The 12,271-nt window shown below is 68.3% G+C and overlaps 1 protein-coding gene across 3 annotated transcripts; it reads right to left on the reverse strand.

Annotated features, from left to right (window-relative positions):
* Positions 1–510: 510 nt before the first annotated feature.
* On the reverse strand, positions 511–12,068 carry ARHGAP27 (Rho GTPase activating protein 27). Of its 3 annotated transcripts, XM_054801920.1 has the most exons (16): positions 11,804–12,068; positions 10,876–11,558; positions 7,036–7,464; positions 6,113–6,328; positions 5,722–5,832; positions 5,551–5,618; positions 5,357–5,444; positions 3,944–4,048; positions 3,413–3,511; positions 3,242–3,332; positions 2,927–3,052; positions 2,548–2,646; positions 2,165–2,242; positions 1,877–2,011; positions 1,431–1,536; positions 511–1,331 (listed from the first exon to the last, which is right to left on the reverse strand). In XM_054801920.1, exons 2-16 carry the CDS (start codon positions 11,536–11,538, stop codon positions 1,154–1,156), a joined length of 2,592 nt encoding a protein of 863 aa, XP_054657895.1. In that variant the 5' UTR covers positions 11,539–11,558; positions 11,804–12,068; the 3' UTR covers positions 511–1,153. The 3 variants fall into 3 exon arrangements, with proteins under 3 accessions (XP_054657895.1, XP_054657897.1, XP_054657896.1); XM_054801922.1 differs by lacking the exons at positions 10,876–11,558; positions 11,804–12,068 and adding an exon at positions 10,193–10,263; XM_054801921.1 differs by lacking the exons at positions 10,876–11,558; positions 11,804–12,068 and adding an exon at positions 9,155–9,337.
* Between the last annotated feature and the right edge of the window lie 203 nt (positions 12,069–12,271).

Below are 12,271 nucleotides of genomic sequence, written 5' to 3' on the forward strand. Positions count from 1 at the left end.
AGGGTCTCCGTCATGACCCCTCCTGTCCACTCCTGTCCCCGAGTGTCCCCGTTACCTCCCAAAGTATCCCCACCGCACCCCAAAGTGCCCTTGTTGTGTCCCCAAGTGTCCCCGCTGCATCCCAAAGTGTCCCCTCTGTATCCCGGCCATCCCTGCCCTGTCCCGACCCCCCCCCCATATGCTGACCCATCCCCGCTGTGTCCCAACACACCCCCCTCGTGTCCCTGCCGTGCCCCGTGGTGTCCCCATTCTGTCCCAAAGCATTTCAGTTGTGTCCCTTACTGTCCCTTGCGCATCCCGTACTGTCCCTGTTGTGTCCCAAATCGCCTCCGTCATGACCCAAAATGTCCCCACGCCAGATGGGTGATTCTGGGTGACGGGAGCTCACGTGCCGCTGGCACCCACTCCCCACCGCATCCCCGCCCGCCGCCTGCGGTGACACGAGGTTTGGCGATGCTGGCCAGGAAAGGTGTCCCGAAGCCCAGGGGACACGGTCACCGTGGTGGCCTGCAGTCTCGCCCCTCTGGGGGTGCTGAGGTCCCCTCGTCCTCATGGGGCACAAAGGGCACCGAGCCCCCGCTGTGCCACCGATGTCCCTGCGATGTCCCCGTGCCCCGTCACCAACCACTCGTCCTTGCGGCTGGGCGGGCTCTTTATTCGGGAACACGGTGACGGGCTTGTGCCGGACACCGGCTCTGGCCACGGCTCAGCGTGGCTTGTCCCTGCCTGCCCCGCCGGTGGCACCGTCCCCGCGGGCACTGCCTGGCCAGGCATCTCCATCCTCTCACCCCGGGGATGCCGGGTCTGCGCTGCTGGCCCCAGCGAGCTGGGGACCCCAGGGCTCCATCGTCCCCTCTTGACCGATGGGGCCCCCCCCAAACCCCACGCACCCCTGGGGCTCAACCTCTCTAGATCCGGCCCCAGCGGGAGCGGGTGGCAGCGGAGGACGGGGTGCTCGGGGTGCCCCCAGCTGCGGCACCCATCCCTTGAGCCGCATCCCGAGCGAGCTGGGCCACCGCGCTTGCCCTTCGTTGAGCCCACGATTGCCACCACCCACGGTCCAAGGTGACACATGGCCAAGTCCTTTCCCTGAGATGCTGCTCCTTCATGTCCCCACTGCTGGGCTTGTCCCCACGCGTGTCCCCAGGGGGGTTTAGCTGTCAGGGAAGATGTAGCTGTACTGGTTGAGGATGTGCTCCACCACCTGGTTCTGGAAGACCATGTGCATGGCCATGTTCCCCTCCTCGCTCGCTGGCCGCAGCAGCGTGGGGCCGAAGACGATGGCGACGCTCTGCACCGACATGCGGTTCTCCTCCTTATACTCGATAACCCTGTGGGGACGAGGGACGGTGTTACCTGGCATGTCCCCAAACCCAGGTCCTGTCCCCCTTCCTGCCACCAGGGTTTGGGGGGAGTGAGACGGGTGTCACCTGCAGAGGTGGCGGAAGAGGACCCCCATGGTGTCGTGGTGGGCGGGCGGGAGGGAAAATACCAGGTCACGGATGCACCGGCCCCGCCTGATGGGGTCCTGCATCTCTGCAAGGGGAGGGGAGACACGGTGGGGTGCTGGCTCGGGCAGCCAGAGCATCCGTCCCCATCCCTATCCCTGTCCTCATCCTCATCACCATCCCATCCCCATCCCATCCCATCTCCATCCCATCCCATCCCCATCCCATCCCCATCCCATCCCATCCCATCCCATCCCATCCCATCCCATCCCATCCCATCCCCATCCCCATCCCATCCCATCCCCATCCCATCCCCATCTCCATCCCATCCCATCCCATCCCCATCCCCATCCCCATCCCATCCCATCCCATCCCCATCCCATCCCATCCCATCCCCTCCCTGTCCCCTCCCCGTCCCCAGGCCTCACTGATGGCAGCGATGAACTTGTCGAAGTGGCTGAAGGGGACGAGCGGCTCCGGCAGCTCACGAAAGAAAAGCTTCAGCGCCCCGGTGACAACGTGGATGTCCTCCCAGCGCCCGTCATCCAGGTCCAGGTGCTCATCTGCAGGGCGGGGGCAGCACCTCAGGCAGGTGCCAGAGCCCCACGGATGGGTGAGGGTCCCCATCCCCCCTCCCCAGCCGGAGCGCTGTCACCCTGCCTTTGGGGGGGGGGAATATCCCGTTTGCCCCCCGTTGTCACCGCGGGTGACCTCACCGTGCTCCACTTTGTAGCGCAGTTTCTGGATGGTGGCCAGGTTGCCGCTGACCCGGTACAGCCCGTCAATGTCCAGACCTGGCAGAGGACGGTGGTGGAGACGAGGGGAAAGCTCCCGGTTAACCACAGCCCACCCTGGGACGTGACACCAGCCGCCACCGAGGGACCTCGGGGTACCCGTGTGTCCCCACTGTCCCCTGGAAGGTGCCCACGGCCGGGTGGCACACGGTGACGGACACCGGTGAGGCCACGCCGGTGCCCGCAGCAGCTTCCAGGCAAAACCCAACCGTCACATTTAGGCTTTACCCAGAGCTGTCCCCCCCTCCCGGTGGGTGCCCCCCACCCCCCCGGGTTGTCCCCGTCCCCGAGGCGCGGGGCGGTACCTCTCCTCTCCACGGTCTGGATGCACTGCAGGACGAAGCGGGGCACCGTCCCCCGCTCCCGCTCGCACAGCGTTTGCAGGGAGCAGCCGAAAACCTGATCTGGAAAAACCACCGGAGGTTTGAGCACGGCTGGGTGACGCTCAAAGGGTGCCCGGGGTGGGGGACAGGGTTGGGGACGTCGCAGAAGGGCCCATTCCCCTACGGGGTGGCTGGAGGTGATGGGACACGCTCAAGCCCATCACCGTGACGTTGGGTCGGGGTTGGGCTCGGTCCCTCCCCCAACCCACTGTCCCAGCTCCGTCCTCGGCTGTCCCCACCCACCCCACCCCCCGCACCCCGGGGACACCCCGAGGGGGCTCAGCCCCAGCCCAGCACCCACCCTTGATGTAGCCCCTCTCGCGCAGGGACTGCAGCGTCGGCCGCCTCTGCAGGAACTTGCGCAGTTTGTTCCGGACTTTGCTGGAGTCGCTCTCGCTGCCGGCGCTGCCCGTCACCTGCCCGGCCGCTGGCAGGGACAGGGCACAGGTCACCATCGTCCGACGGGACCGGGGTGCTCCCAGCACGTCCCCCCCGCCGCAGGGAGCTGGGGACACCGCGGGGTGACCGCTCCTTCCCCCCCCCCCGCCCCCGGCCCGGTGATGGTTGTGCCGGTGCCACCCCAGCGCCAGCCCCGTGCCAGGCTGCCCGAGCTCACCTGCCCTCCTCTCCTCGCCGCCCCCCAGCTTCTCCCGGGAGCCGAATTCAGCCCCGCTCTCCGTATCCTCCTCGCCGGGGACGTCGGCGCCCTAGGGAAGGGGCAGCGTGAGACCCCCCCGTGCCCGTCCCCAGGGTGGCAGGGTGGGGGGGGCGGCGGGCGCCTTCTCACCAGCCTGCCGATGCTGTCGGCGATCGCCTTCTGCCAGGCGGCGATGATCTGCTCCGAGTCGTGCTGGATGAGGAACTCCGAGCCCTCCCGCGTCTTCAGCTGCGGAGCAGCAGGCAGTGGTCAGGGCAGGGCCGCGGGGCTGCCCGCGCTTGGCTGCAACCACCCGCCTTGGGGGGCCAGGTTGTGGCTGAGAACGGCGCCCAACTCATTACACCGATGGCCCCAATTGCCATTTGCTGGCGAGCCGGAGCGGCTGGAAACCTCCTCGCTGTGCAAAGCCCGAGTGGAAAAACCCCTCTGGGAGCCAGGACGTCCCTTGGTGACATCTCCGTGCCCGTGGGAAAGGGACGGTGGCCAGTGGCCAGCAGCACAGCGTGTCCCTTTGCTCCCAGCCCGGGGATGTCCCCCAGTGTCCCCGCCGCCAACAACCTTCGCTGCTGGTGGGATGAACCGGGCCAGTGCTGGCATCGCCACCGCCCCGTGGGCCACCCTGAGGGGTGACCGATGTCCCCCCGCTGCCACCCGGCTCACCTCCAGGACGTGTTTCTTGCTGGACTTGTCCTTGCTGGCCCAGGCAAGGGTGGCCCCGCGCAGCTCCACCGTGTGCTCGGGGGTGGTCAGGGTGCTGGGGTGCCGCTGCAGGAGTAAGGGCACGAGGGTGGCACCGCTGGCACCCTCCCGGAGGGGACGAGGACACCAGGGTCCTGCTCTGCAGAGGACCTCCAGAAAGGCAGGAGTGGCCACTGTCCCCCACGGGACATCTCTGTCCCCTCCCACGGCACCGGGGTCTCTCTGCAGGACCAGGACACGGCGCCGCGGCCGTGGGGTGCGTGTTGTGGCCACCCGCTCGGGGACAGCCGGGCCCTACGGCCACCGTCCCCTCCTGGGACATCCCCAGCCCTACCCGGGGACCCCGGGGGTCTTCGGCGTTAGGGTCCGTCTCGGTGGCAGCACCGTGCAGGAGCAGCACTACGCGGGGAAGGGGGGATGCAGGCTGCGGGGTGCCCGTCCCCGGGGAGGGGACAGTCCCCTGGGGGTGTCACAGGGGAAGAGCATCAGCCCCTCTTGCTCTCCCTGTGTGCTGGGTTTGGGGGTGCTTTGGCCACGCTCCCCCTCCATCCAGCTCCTCTCCATCCCTGGTTCCCTGAAGGGCCCCCCCAGACGGAGCCCTGCACCCACGGCCCAGCGGTGGGGCCAGCGCCGTGTCCCCCCCCACCCGAGGCGGTGTGTCTGTCCCCTCTCCTTCCCCTGCCACCGTCACCGCAGGGTGTTGCAAGACCCACGGCAGCTTCTGCATCCGGGCAGCGGGTGCTGGGTGCTGGGTGCCGGGGCGGGGGGGTTGGGCTGGGCACCACTTCCTCCCCGCTCGCCCTGCCGAGCTCTGCGCCCCCACACCGCGTGTGTGCGAGGGGAGGTGTGAGCGCACACGCGCTGGCGTGCGGCAACCCAGCCCGGTGCTGGGAGGGGTCCTCGTGCAGGGCCTGTCCCATGGGTGCTGGCCCTGTCCTGTGGGTGCTGGCCCCATCTCATGGGTGCTGGCCTCATCCCATGGGTGCTGGCCCCATCTCATGGGTGCTGGCCCTGTCTCATGGGTGCTGGCCTCACCCCATGGGTGCTGGCCTCATCCCATGGGTGCTGGCCTCATCCCATGGGTGCTGGCTCCATCCATGGGTGTTGGACCCATTCCATGGGTGCTGGCCCCATCCTGAGGTTCTGACCCCATCCTGTAGGTCCTTGCCCCGTCCCATGAGTGCTGGCCCCATCCCGTGGGTGCTGGCCCCATCTCATGGGTTCTGGCCCCATCCTGTGGGTGCTGGCCCCATCCTACAGCTGCTGACCCCATCCTGTGGGTCCTGGTCCCATCCCATAGGTGCTGGCCCCATCTTGTGGGTGCTGGCCCCATCCCGTGGGTGCTGGCCCCACCAAGGCCGGTGGGGGTCTTACCAAGCCACTGCCCGTTGAGTGCTTGGAGTCCTTGAAGAAGGTGAGGATCCCCCCCTCCAGCACCGTCCAGGAGGAGTTCCAGTTCTTCCTGGGGAGCAGAGGGGGGGTCACGCAGGGGGACAGCACGGCCCCTGGCCCCTCCGCCCCCCCGGGGGTCCCTTTGCCGGTGGCGGGGGACACCGGGCTGCGCTTACCGGAGCCGCTTCCCTCTGTCCACCATCTTGGTCCGGTTGAGCACCCCGGCTTTTTCGAGGCTTTTAAACTGGAAGACAAAGCGTGTCGGGGGGGGGGTCAGGTTCGCCCCCTGTCCCCCTGCCCCGGTGCCGGGGTGGGTTAGGGCTGGTGTCCCTCCCCCGGGCGCTCACCTTCTCCTCCTTGAGCCCCAGCGCCGGCGGCGCCGCGCTGTGCCAGGCGAAGAGCCCGCTGTCCTGGCTGGAGCTGCTGCTGGCCCGGTCGTGGCGGCCGCCCCTCGGCACCTGGGGGGAGCGAGCGGGTGATGCTCGGGGTGCCCGTGCCGGATGGGTGCTGGGCCTCGCGCCCGCCGCTCCCAGAGCCCCTCCCTCCACTTTTGGGGCTCCATGAGGGTGCTCATCCCCTGCCAGACATCCCTGTCCCCATCCCTGCCCCTGTCCCGATCTCTGTCCCCATCCATGTCCCTGTCTCCATTCCCATCCATGTCCTGATCTCCATTCTTCTCCCTGTCCCCATCCCCATCCCTTTCCCCATCCCATCCCATCCCCGTCCCCATCCCCGTACCGTGTCGGAGGCCAAGTGCTCGGGGCAGAATGCGGCTCCCTCAGGGTGGCTGTACCCGTACCAGCCCGGGGGTGAGCCCAGCTCCTCAGGGCGCCTCGGGGACAGAGACAGTGTGGCCCCCTGCTCATAGGAGCCCACGGGCGAGTAGTCCTCCTCGGGATAACACTCCAGCTCATCTGGAGACAGGTCGGGATAGTCCGTTTCTGGAGTGGGTGGCTGGAGAAAAGACCCAGGTCAAGATCTTGTGCCCCACCAAGAGCATCCACATCCCCAAGCTGCGGCCAGCCCAGGTGTGGGCTGCTCCATCTCCATCCCCATCTCCATCCCTGTCTCCATCTCCACCTCCGTCACCATCTGCATCCCCATTTCCATCTTCATCTCCATCTCCATCCCTGTCTACATTCCTGTCTCCATCCCTGTCTCCATCTCCATCTCCATCTCCATCTCTGTGTCCATCTCCATCTCCATTCCTGTCTCCATCTCTGTCTCTATCTCCATCTCCATCTCTGTCTCCATCTCCATCTCCGTTCCTGTCTCCATCCCTGTCTCCATCTCCATCCCCATCTCCATCTCCATCCCCATCTCCATCTCCATTCCTGTCTCCGTCTCTGTCTCTATCTCCATCTCCATCTCTGTCTCCATCTCCATCTCCATCCCCATCTCCATACCCATCCCCATCCCCATCTCCATCTCCACCTCCATCTCCATCCCTGTCTCCATTCCTGTCTCCACCTCTGTCTCTATCTTCATCTCCATCCCTGTCTCCATCTCCATCTCTATCTCCATCCCTGTCTCCATCTCCATCACCTCCATCCCCATCCCCATCCCCACCTCCATCTCCACCTCCGTCTCCATCCCTGTCTCCATTCCTGTCTCCATCTCCATCTCCACCCCATCATCCCCACGCCTCGCTGAGTGCTCACCCTCTGCTCCATGGGACCGTACCGCGTCACCCCAGGGTACATATCCTGGGAGCTGCCTCCGTCTCCCGCGTGGGGGGGGTCCCACGACGTCTCACCTGTTACCGAATTATAGAAAAAGGCCTGTCCGCTGGCTTCGTCCACGTACTGTTCCCACTCGGGAAACTCCGGGCTGTGGGCGAGCGAGGAGGCGGGAGAGGCGACGGGACTCACTCCATCTTCTGCCTGCCCAAAGGGACAATCCCACGTGGTCTCGCCCGTCACCGGGTTATAATAAAACAAATGTCCACTGTCCGTATCCGTGTGGGTTTCCCAGTCCGACACGGAGCTGCCGGGTTCCTCCAGGGCCGAGCTGGCAGCTGCGGCTTCTTCCCGCGCCTCCTGGATGTTGAGGTAGATGGGGGCGGGCGGCTCCTCCGGTTCCTTGCGTGCCTGGAGGGGGGGACACACACGGCCGGGTCACTCGGGTGTCGCAGTCGGCGATGGGTGCGGTGAGGGACGCTGGCGACGGCGCGCCTGGGACGTCCCTGCCGTGGTACCCGGGCTGGTGGCTGGGTGAGGGGCCGAGGAGCCGGATCCTGCCCTGCCCAGGGTGCTGGGACATCCCTCCTGCCCCGACACCCCCTCGCGTGGGGCTGGAGCCGCGAGTGATGGGATGCGGATGGCCGGGTGGTGGAGGAGGGCACCCACGGCACCCACGGCAGGGCAGGGAGCGCCCGGCTGGCAGCGGCACGTGGAGAGAGTCTGGGCTCGGGGCATCGTGTCCCCGGCGTCAGCACCCGCGTCACCCACCACGGGCATCTGCTCCCAGGGCATCGGCATCTCGTATCCACACCGTCTGCACCCACATCACTGGCACCAGCACCCAGCACTTGCACCCGCATCATCAGCACCCACACATCAGCACCCAAACCATGAAGATCCCCAACATCTGCACCAACATCTGCAGCCCCACCACCACGCCCATCACCTGCACCCACATCACTGGCATCGGCACCCCCTGTGCTTGCACCCACACCACCTGCACCCACACATCAGCACCCTCAACATCAGCACCCATGTCATCAGCACCCTGGGACATCTCCAACACCCACAACACCTGCACCCACATCACCTGCACCCCCAGCCTCTGCCCCCACATCGCCAGCACCCTGACCGTCTGCACCCGCACCGCCAGCACCCACATCACCGGCACCCACACATCAGCACCCACATCATCAGCACCCTGGGAGATCTCCAACACCCACATCACCTGCACCCACATCGCCAGCACCCTGACCGTCTGCACCTGCACCGCCAGCACCCACATCACCGGCACCAGCACCCACATCACCGGCACCAGCACCCACATCGCCGGCACCCACACCGCCAGCACCCACGGCCCCTGCCACCCACCCGAGCACCCTGGTGCCGGCACTCCTCATCACCGCATCCCAAAACAAGGCTCCGAGCACCCCGGCGTGGCTGCCCCCCTCTCTCCGCAGGGCTGCCGGGGTGGGGGGCCGTGTCCCCGGGGCCGGGGCGGCCGCGGGCGGGTGGCTGCCGTGGGGAATGTGCTCCTGGCACCCTTTGATCTCCCCAGCTTTACAGCCCCTGCGCCTCCCTCCAGCGCCCGTGGGGACAAAGTTTCCCAACCGCAGCCCTGCCCATCGCCCCGGGGCCCGGGGGGACGCACGCGCAGGGGATGGGGTGTCCCTGGGGACACCTTGGAGCAGAGGGGGGCAGCGGGCCGAGTGTTCCCAGGGACAGCCCCTCACCCTGCCCCCCGCCACCCCCCGACCTCCCCGCGGTGGCAAGCGGAGCCGGAAGCCCAGTGCGAGAGGCCGCCGTCGTCCTGGGGACAAGGGACATGGGGGTGACGATGGGCGACCCCCAGCACGGAGCCCCCCCCAGCACCTCCCTCCCATGGGTGCATCTCCAGGGGGTTCCTCTCCCCCCCAGGGAGGGGGCTGGGTGCCCCTCGCCACTTCGGGATGGGCATCTTGGCACCCACCGGTGCCCGGTGCCACCTCCTCAGCGTAAACACACTGGGGGAAATTCGGGAGGCAGCTGGGAGGGGCGGGATGACCCCACAACACCCCCCTCCCCACCCTGCCTGGGTGCACCCATGGGTGCTGCCTACCTTCCCCAAATGCAGCAGCCGCGATACCCTGCTGCGGGACCGCTGCAGAGCACCCGATGCCCGATCACCCATCTTGGGGGACACACACAGAGCCCGTGGGGACACCGAGAGGCTCCGGTAATGCCGATGGCGCCCTGTGCCGGGCCCCGCGCCGTCGTGCTTCCTGCTGGGGTTCGGGGAGCGGAAGAGCCGCCTCCAAGCACCGGCGCTTGGCCCCAGAGCGGAATTGGCTTTTTTTGGGGTTGTTGTCACCCCGTCACCCGCCACCCGCTCCGCCAAAGCCAAGGCCGACCGAGCCCCAATCGCACCGGGACGGTGCCGTGCCAGCGATGACAGCTGGTGCTAACCAGGAAAACTGCCCCCCAAATTTAGTTGGACTCATCCGGCATCGTGCTGCTCCACCAGCAACTGCACGGGGACGAACCGGGGGTGGGAGGGGGGAGCTGCGTCCCCCCCCAAACACTGGGATCGCCCCATCCCGGCAGCTGAGGCGGTGGATGCACGTGGTGGCGGGGCTGAGGCCGGTGCAGCCTGCCGCTGCTGCCGGTTGGTTTTGGTGCCGGGAAAGCTCCGGTCATGGCACCGGGGCTGGGGATCGCGCTGGGTCCCTCCGGGCCGGGGGGGGGAATCGATAGTTTGGGTGTGCAAAGAGCGCCGGGGGTTACCGTGTGACAGCGGGGGTCACGGGGTGTAAAACAGGCTGTAAAACCCAGCCCCCCCTGCCACCGACACCCCCTTTCTTCCAGCAAAACACAACCCCCCCGGGCAGCACAACCCCTCGAGCCCCCCTTGAACTGGGCGTCGCCAGGGCTCGGGGTGCTGCGGGTTACCCCAAAGAAAGGTGCTGGGGTGGGGTGACGTGGGGGGGACAAGTACGTGGGACCCCCCCCACCATTGCCCTCTCGCCCCGCTGTGCCCCAGCCGGTGTCGGTGGCAGGTGAGGGCCAGGGGGCAGCCCCCCACCCTCGGGTGCCCCCCATAAGAGGGGTGCTGCAGGGAGCCCTGCTGGGGGCCCAGGAAGGGCCCCTCGCTACTTACTGGCATGGGGCGAGCGTGGGTTTTGGGGTGGCGGGGTGCCCACGTTAGCCGGGGTGCACCCAGCACCCACCTCCGGCACTGGGTGCTGCACCCAGGTGAGACACCCGCCCCGGCAGGGAGGAGCTGCTGCGCTTCCCTGTTAACCCCTTTCTGCCTCCCCTGGTCCCGGGAACGCTGCAGGGACGGGGTGCGGGACCCCCTGAGGGACCCCAGCTGGCACCGACCCGCCCCCCCCCCCGACCTCGGTTCCGCCGGCATCGCTGGGCTCTGCACCCTGGAGGGCCGCTGCTGCGGGGGCAGGGCACGGGGTGCCCATGGGGGTGGGGAAACTGAGGCACGGTGCAGGGCGAGGTGCTCAGGGTGGGTGCCCGGTCGGGGGGTCGCTAACTTGCCCCCCCCGAGGCAGTACTCGCTGGCAAACCTGTATGGGGGGGCTGCCCAGCAGGTTTCCCCCATGGGGTCGGCTTGCTGGGGGGACGTGGGGGGGTCCCGGCGGTGGCAGCCGTGCCGGGGAGCTCCTGGGGACCATCCCACCCTCTGCCGGGGGATGGGGGGTCGTGGGGGGGGGGGGACGGGACATGGGACATTGACTCAGCCGGGGGACCCAGGCATCCTGCCCCCCCCCCCTGCCCCCGATCCCCCCAGTGCCGCCTTTGGGGACAGCACCGGGGATGTCACCGTACCTGAGCTGCATGGCCGGACCCCGGCTGCCTCCTCGCTGCGTCCCTGTCCTTGCCAGGGGCACAGAGCGTCTCGGAGCGGCTCTTGCCGAGCGGGCGAGCATGTCCCGGGGGGTCTCCATGCGACCCCACAGTGGCGGCACTGCGTGACACCGGCATCGCCCGTGCCAGGTCATCCAGGGAGTGCGAGGGGCGCACGGGCTCGGCGGCGTGGGGGCTCAGTCCTGGGGGGGCCCGAAAAGAGCTGAGCGCCGGTGGTGACTCCCTCCTGGGCGGCGACTCCCTCCTGGGCACCGAGTCCCTCCTGGGCACCGAGCATCCTCCGGCCGGCTCCTCCGTCTCGGCGGCACCGATGAACCGATACTCGTAGGCTGGCAGCGGCGGGGGAGCGAGCGTGGCCGGATCCGTCCCGGCATGCCCCGGCAGTGGGGGGTCGAGCGGGGCCGGGGTGGCGATGGGGGGCAGCTCCTTCACGTACTGGGCAGGGATGTAGAAGGGCCGGGCGTCCCCGCTCCTCTTGACGTGCCACCAGTGGTGGTTGGTTCGTTTCAGCAGGACGTAGCGCTCGTTGGGCTTGATGGAGACCAAGGTCCCGTCCTTGGCTCGGTACTCGAAGCCGTACTCCACCAGCACCAACGCCTCCTCCGCCGGCACCGCCGCCTCCATGGCTGCCCCGGCACCTCCGCCTGCGGGACACGGGACAGGGAAGGGGCTGACGGCAGCTCCCGACCCCTCTTGGGGTGCGCGGGGACCCTGGGGGAGCCGAGTGAGGGGGTCCCCGTTGAGCCCCAGGCCCACATGGATGTTCCCCAAACCACCCAAACCCGCCTGAAACAGCCCCGGGGTCGCCACCGCCGTCCTCAAGCCCCCGAAGCCACCGAGCCCCAAGTCCCCGAGCCCCCAAAGCCACTGACCCCCCCCCAAATCTCACCTCCGGCTGGTGTTGGGGTGCAGGCGGGGGCGGTGGGGCGCGAGGCGGGTGCTGCTCGTGCCCGCGTTGGGCTGGTCCCGACTCGCCCCGGTTTCCTGCCGGCGCCTCGCCGAAAGACGGGGCCGGGCTCCACGCCGGTGTTGGGTGCCCGGCCCCCCAGGCGGAGGAGAGGGGCGGTGGGGGCCCGGCCTGTTTCCTCCCCACGGGGCGGGAGGGAAGGGGCGATGGCGGAGGGGACCCGCTGCCGCCCGGCCGAGGAAACGGCTCCTCAGGAGGTTCCTGCCGCAGGAAGGGCCCTGCCCCGCGGCTGAGCCGGGATCTGCACCGCTGCCGGATCCGGCATGGCCTCCCCAGGGCAGGGGGATGGGACCCCCCCCACCTTGCCCTGGCTTTTGCCCCCCCCACCCAGGGAGTCCCACTGGGGTCCCCGTGGCGGTGGGTGCACCCCAAATCCTCCTGGCCCCAGGA

The sequence above is a fragment of the Grus americana genome, chromosome 22 (genome assembly GCF_028858705.1).
Source record: "Grus americana isolate bGruAme1 chromosome 22, bGruAme1.mat, whole genome shotgun sequence".
In the NCBI taxonomy this organism is placed as follows: domain Eukaryota; kingdom Metazoa; phylum Chordata; class Aves; order Gruiformes; family Gruidae; genus Grus; species Grus americana.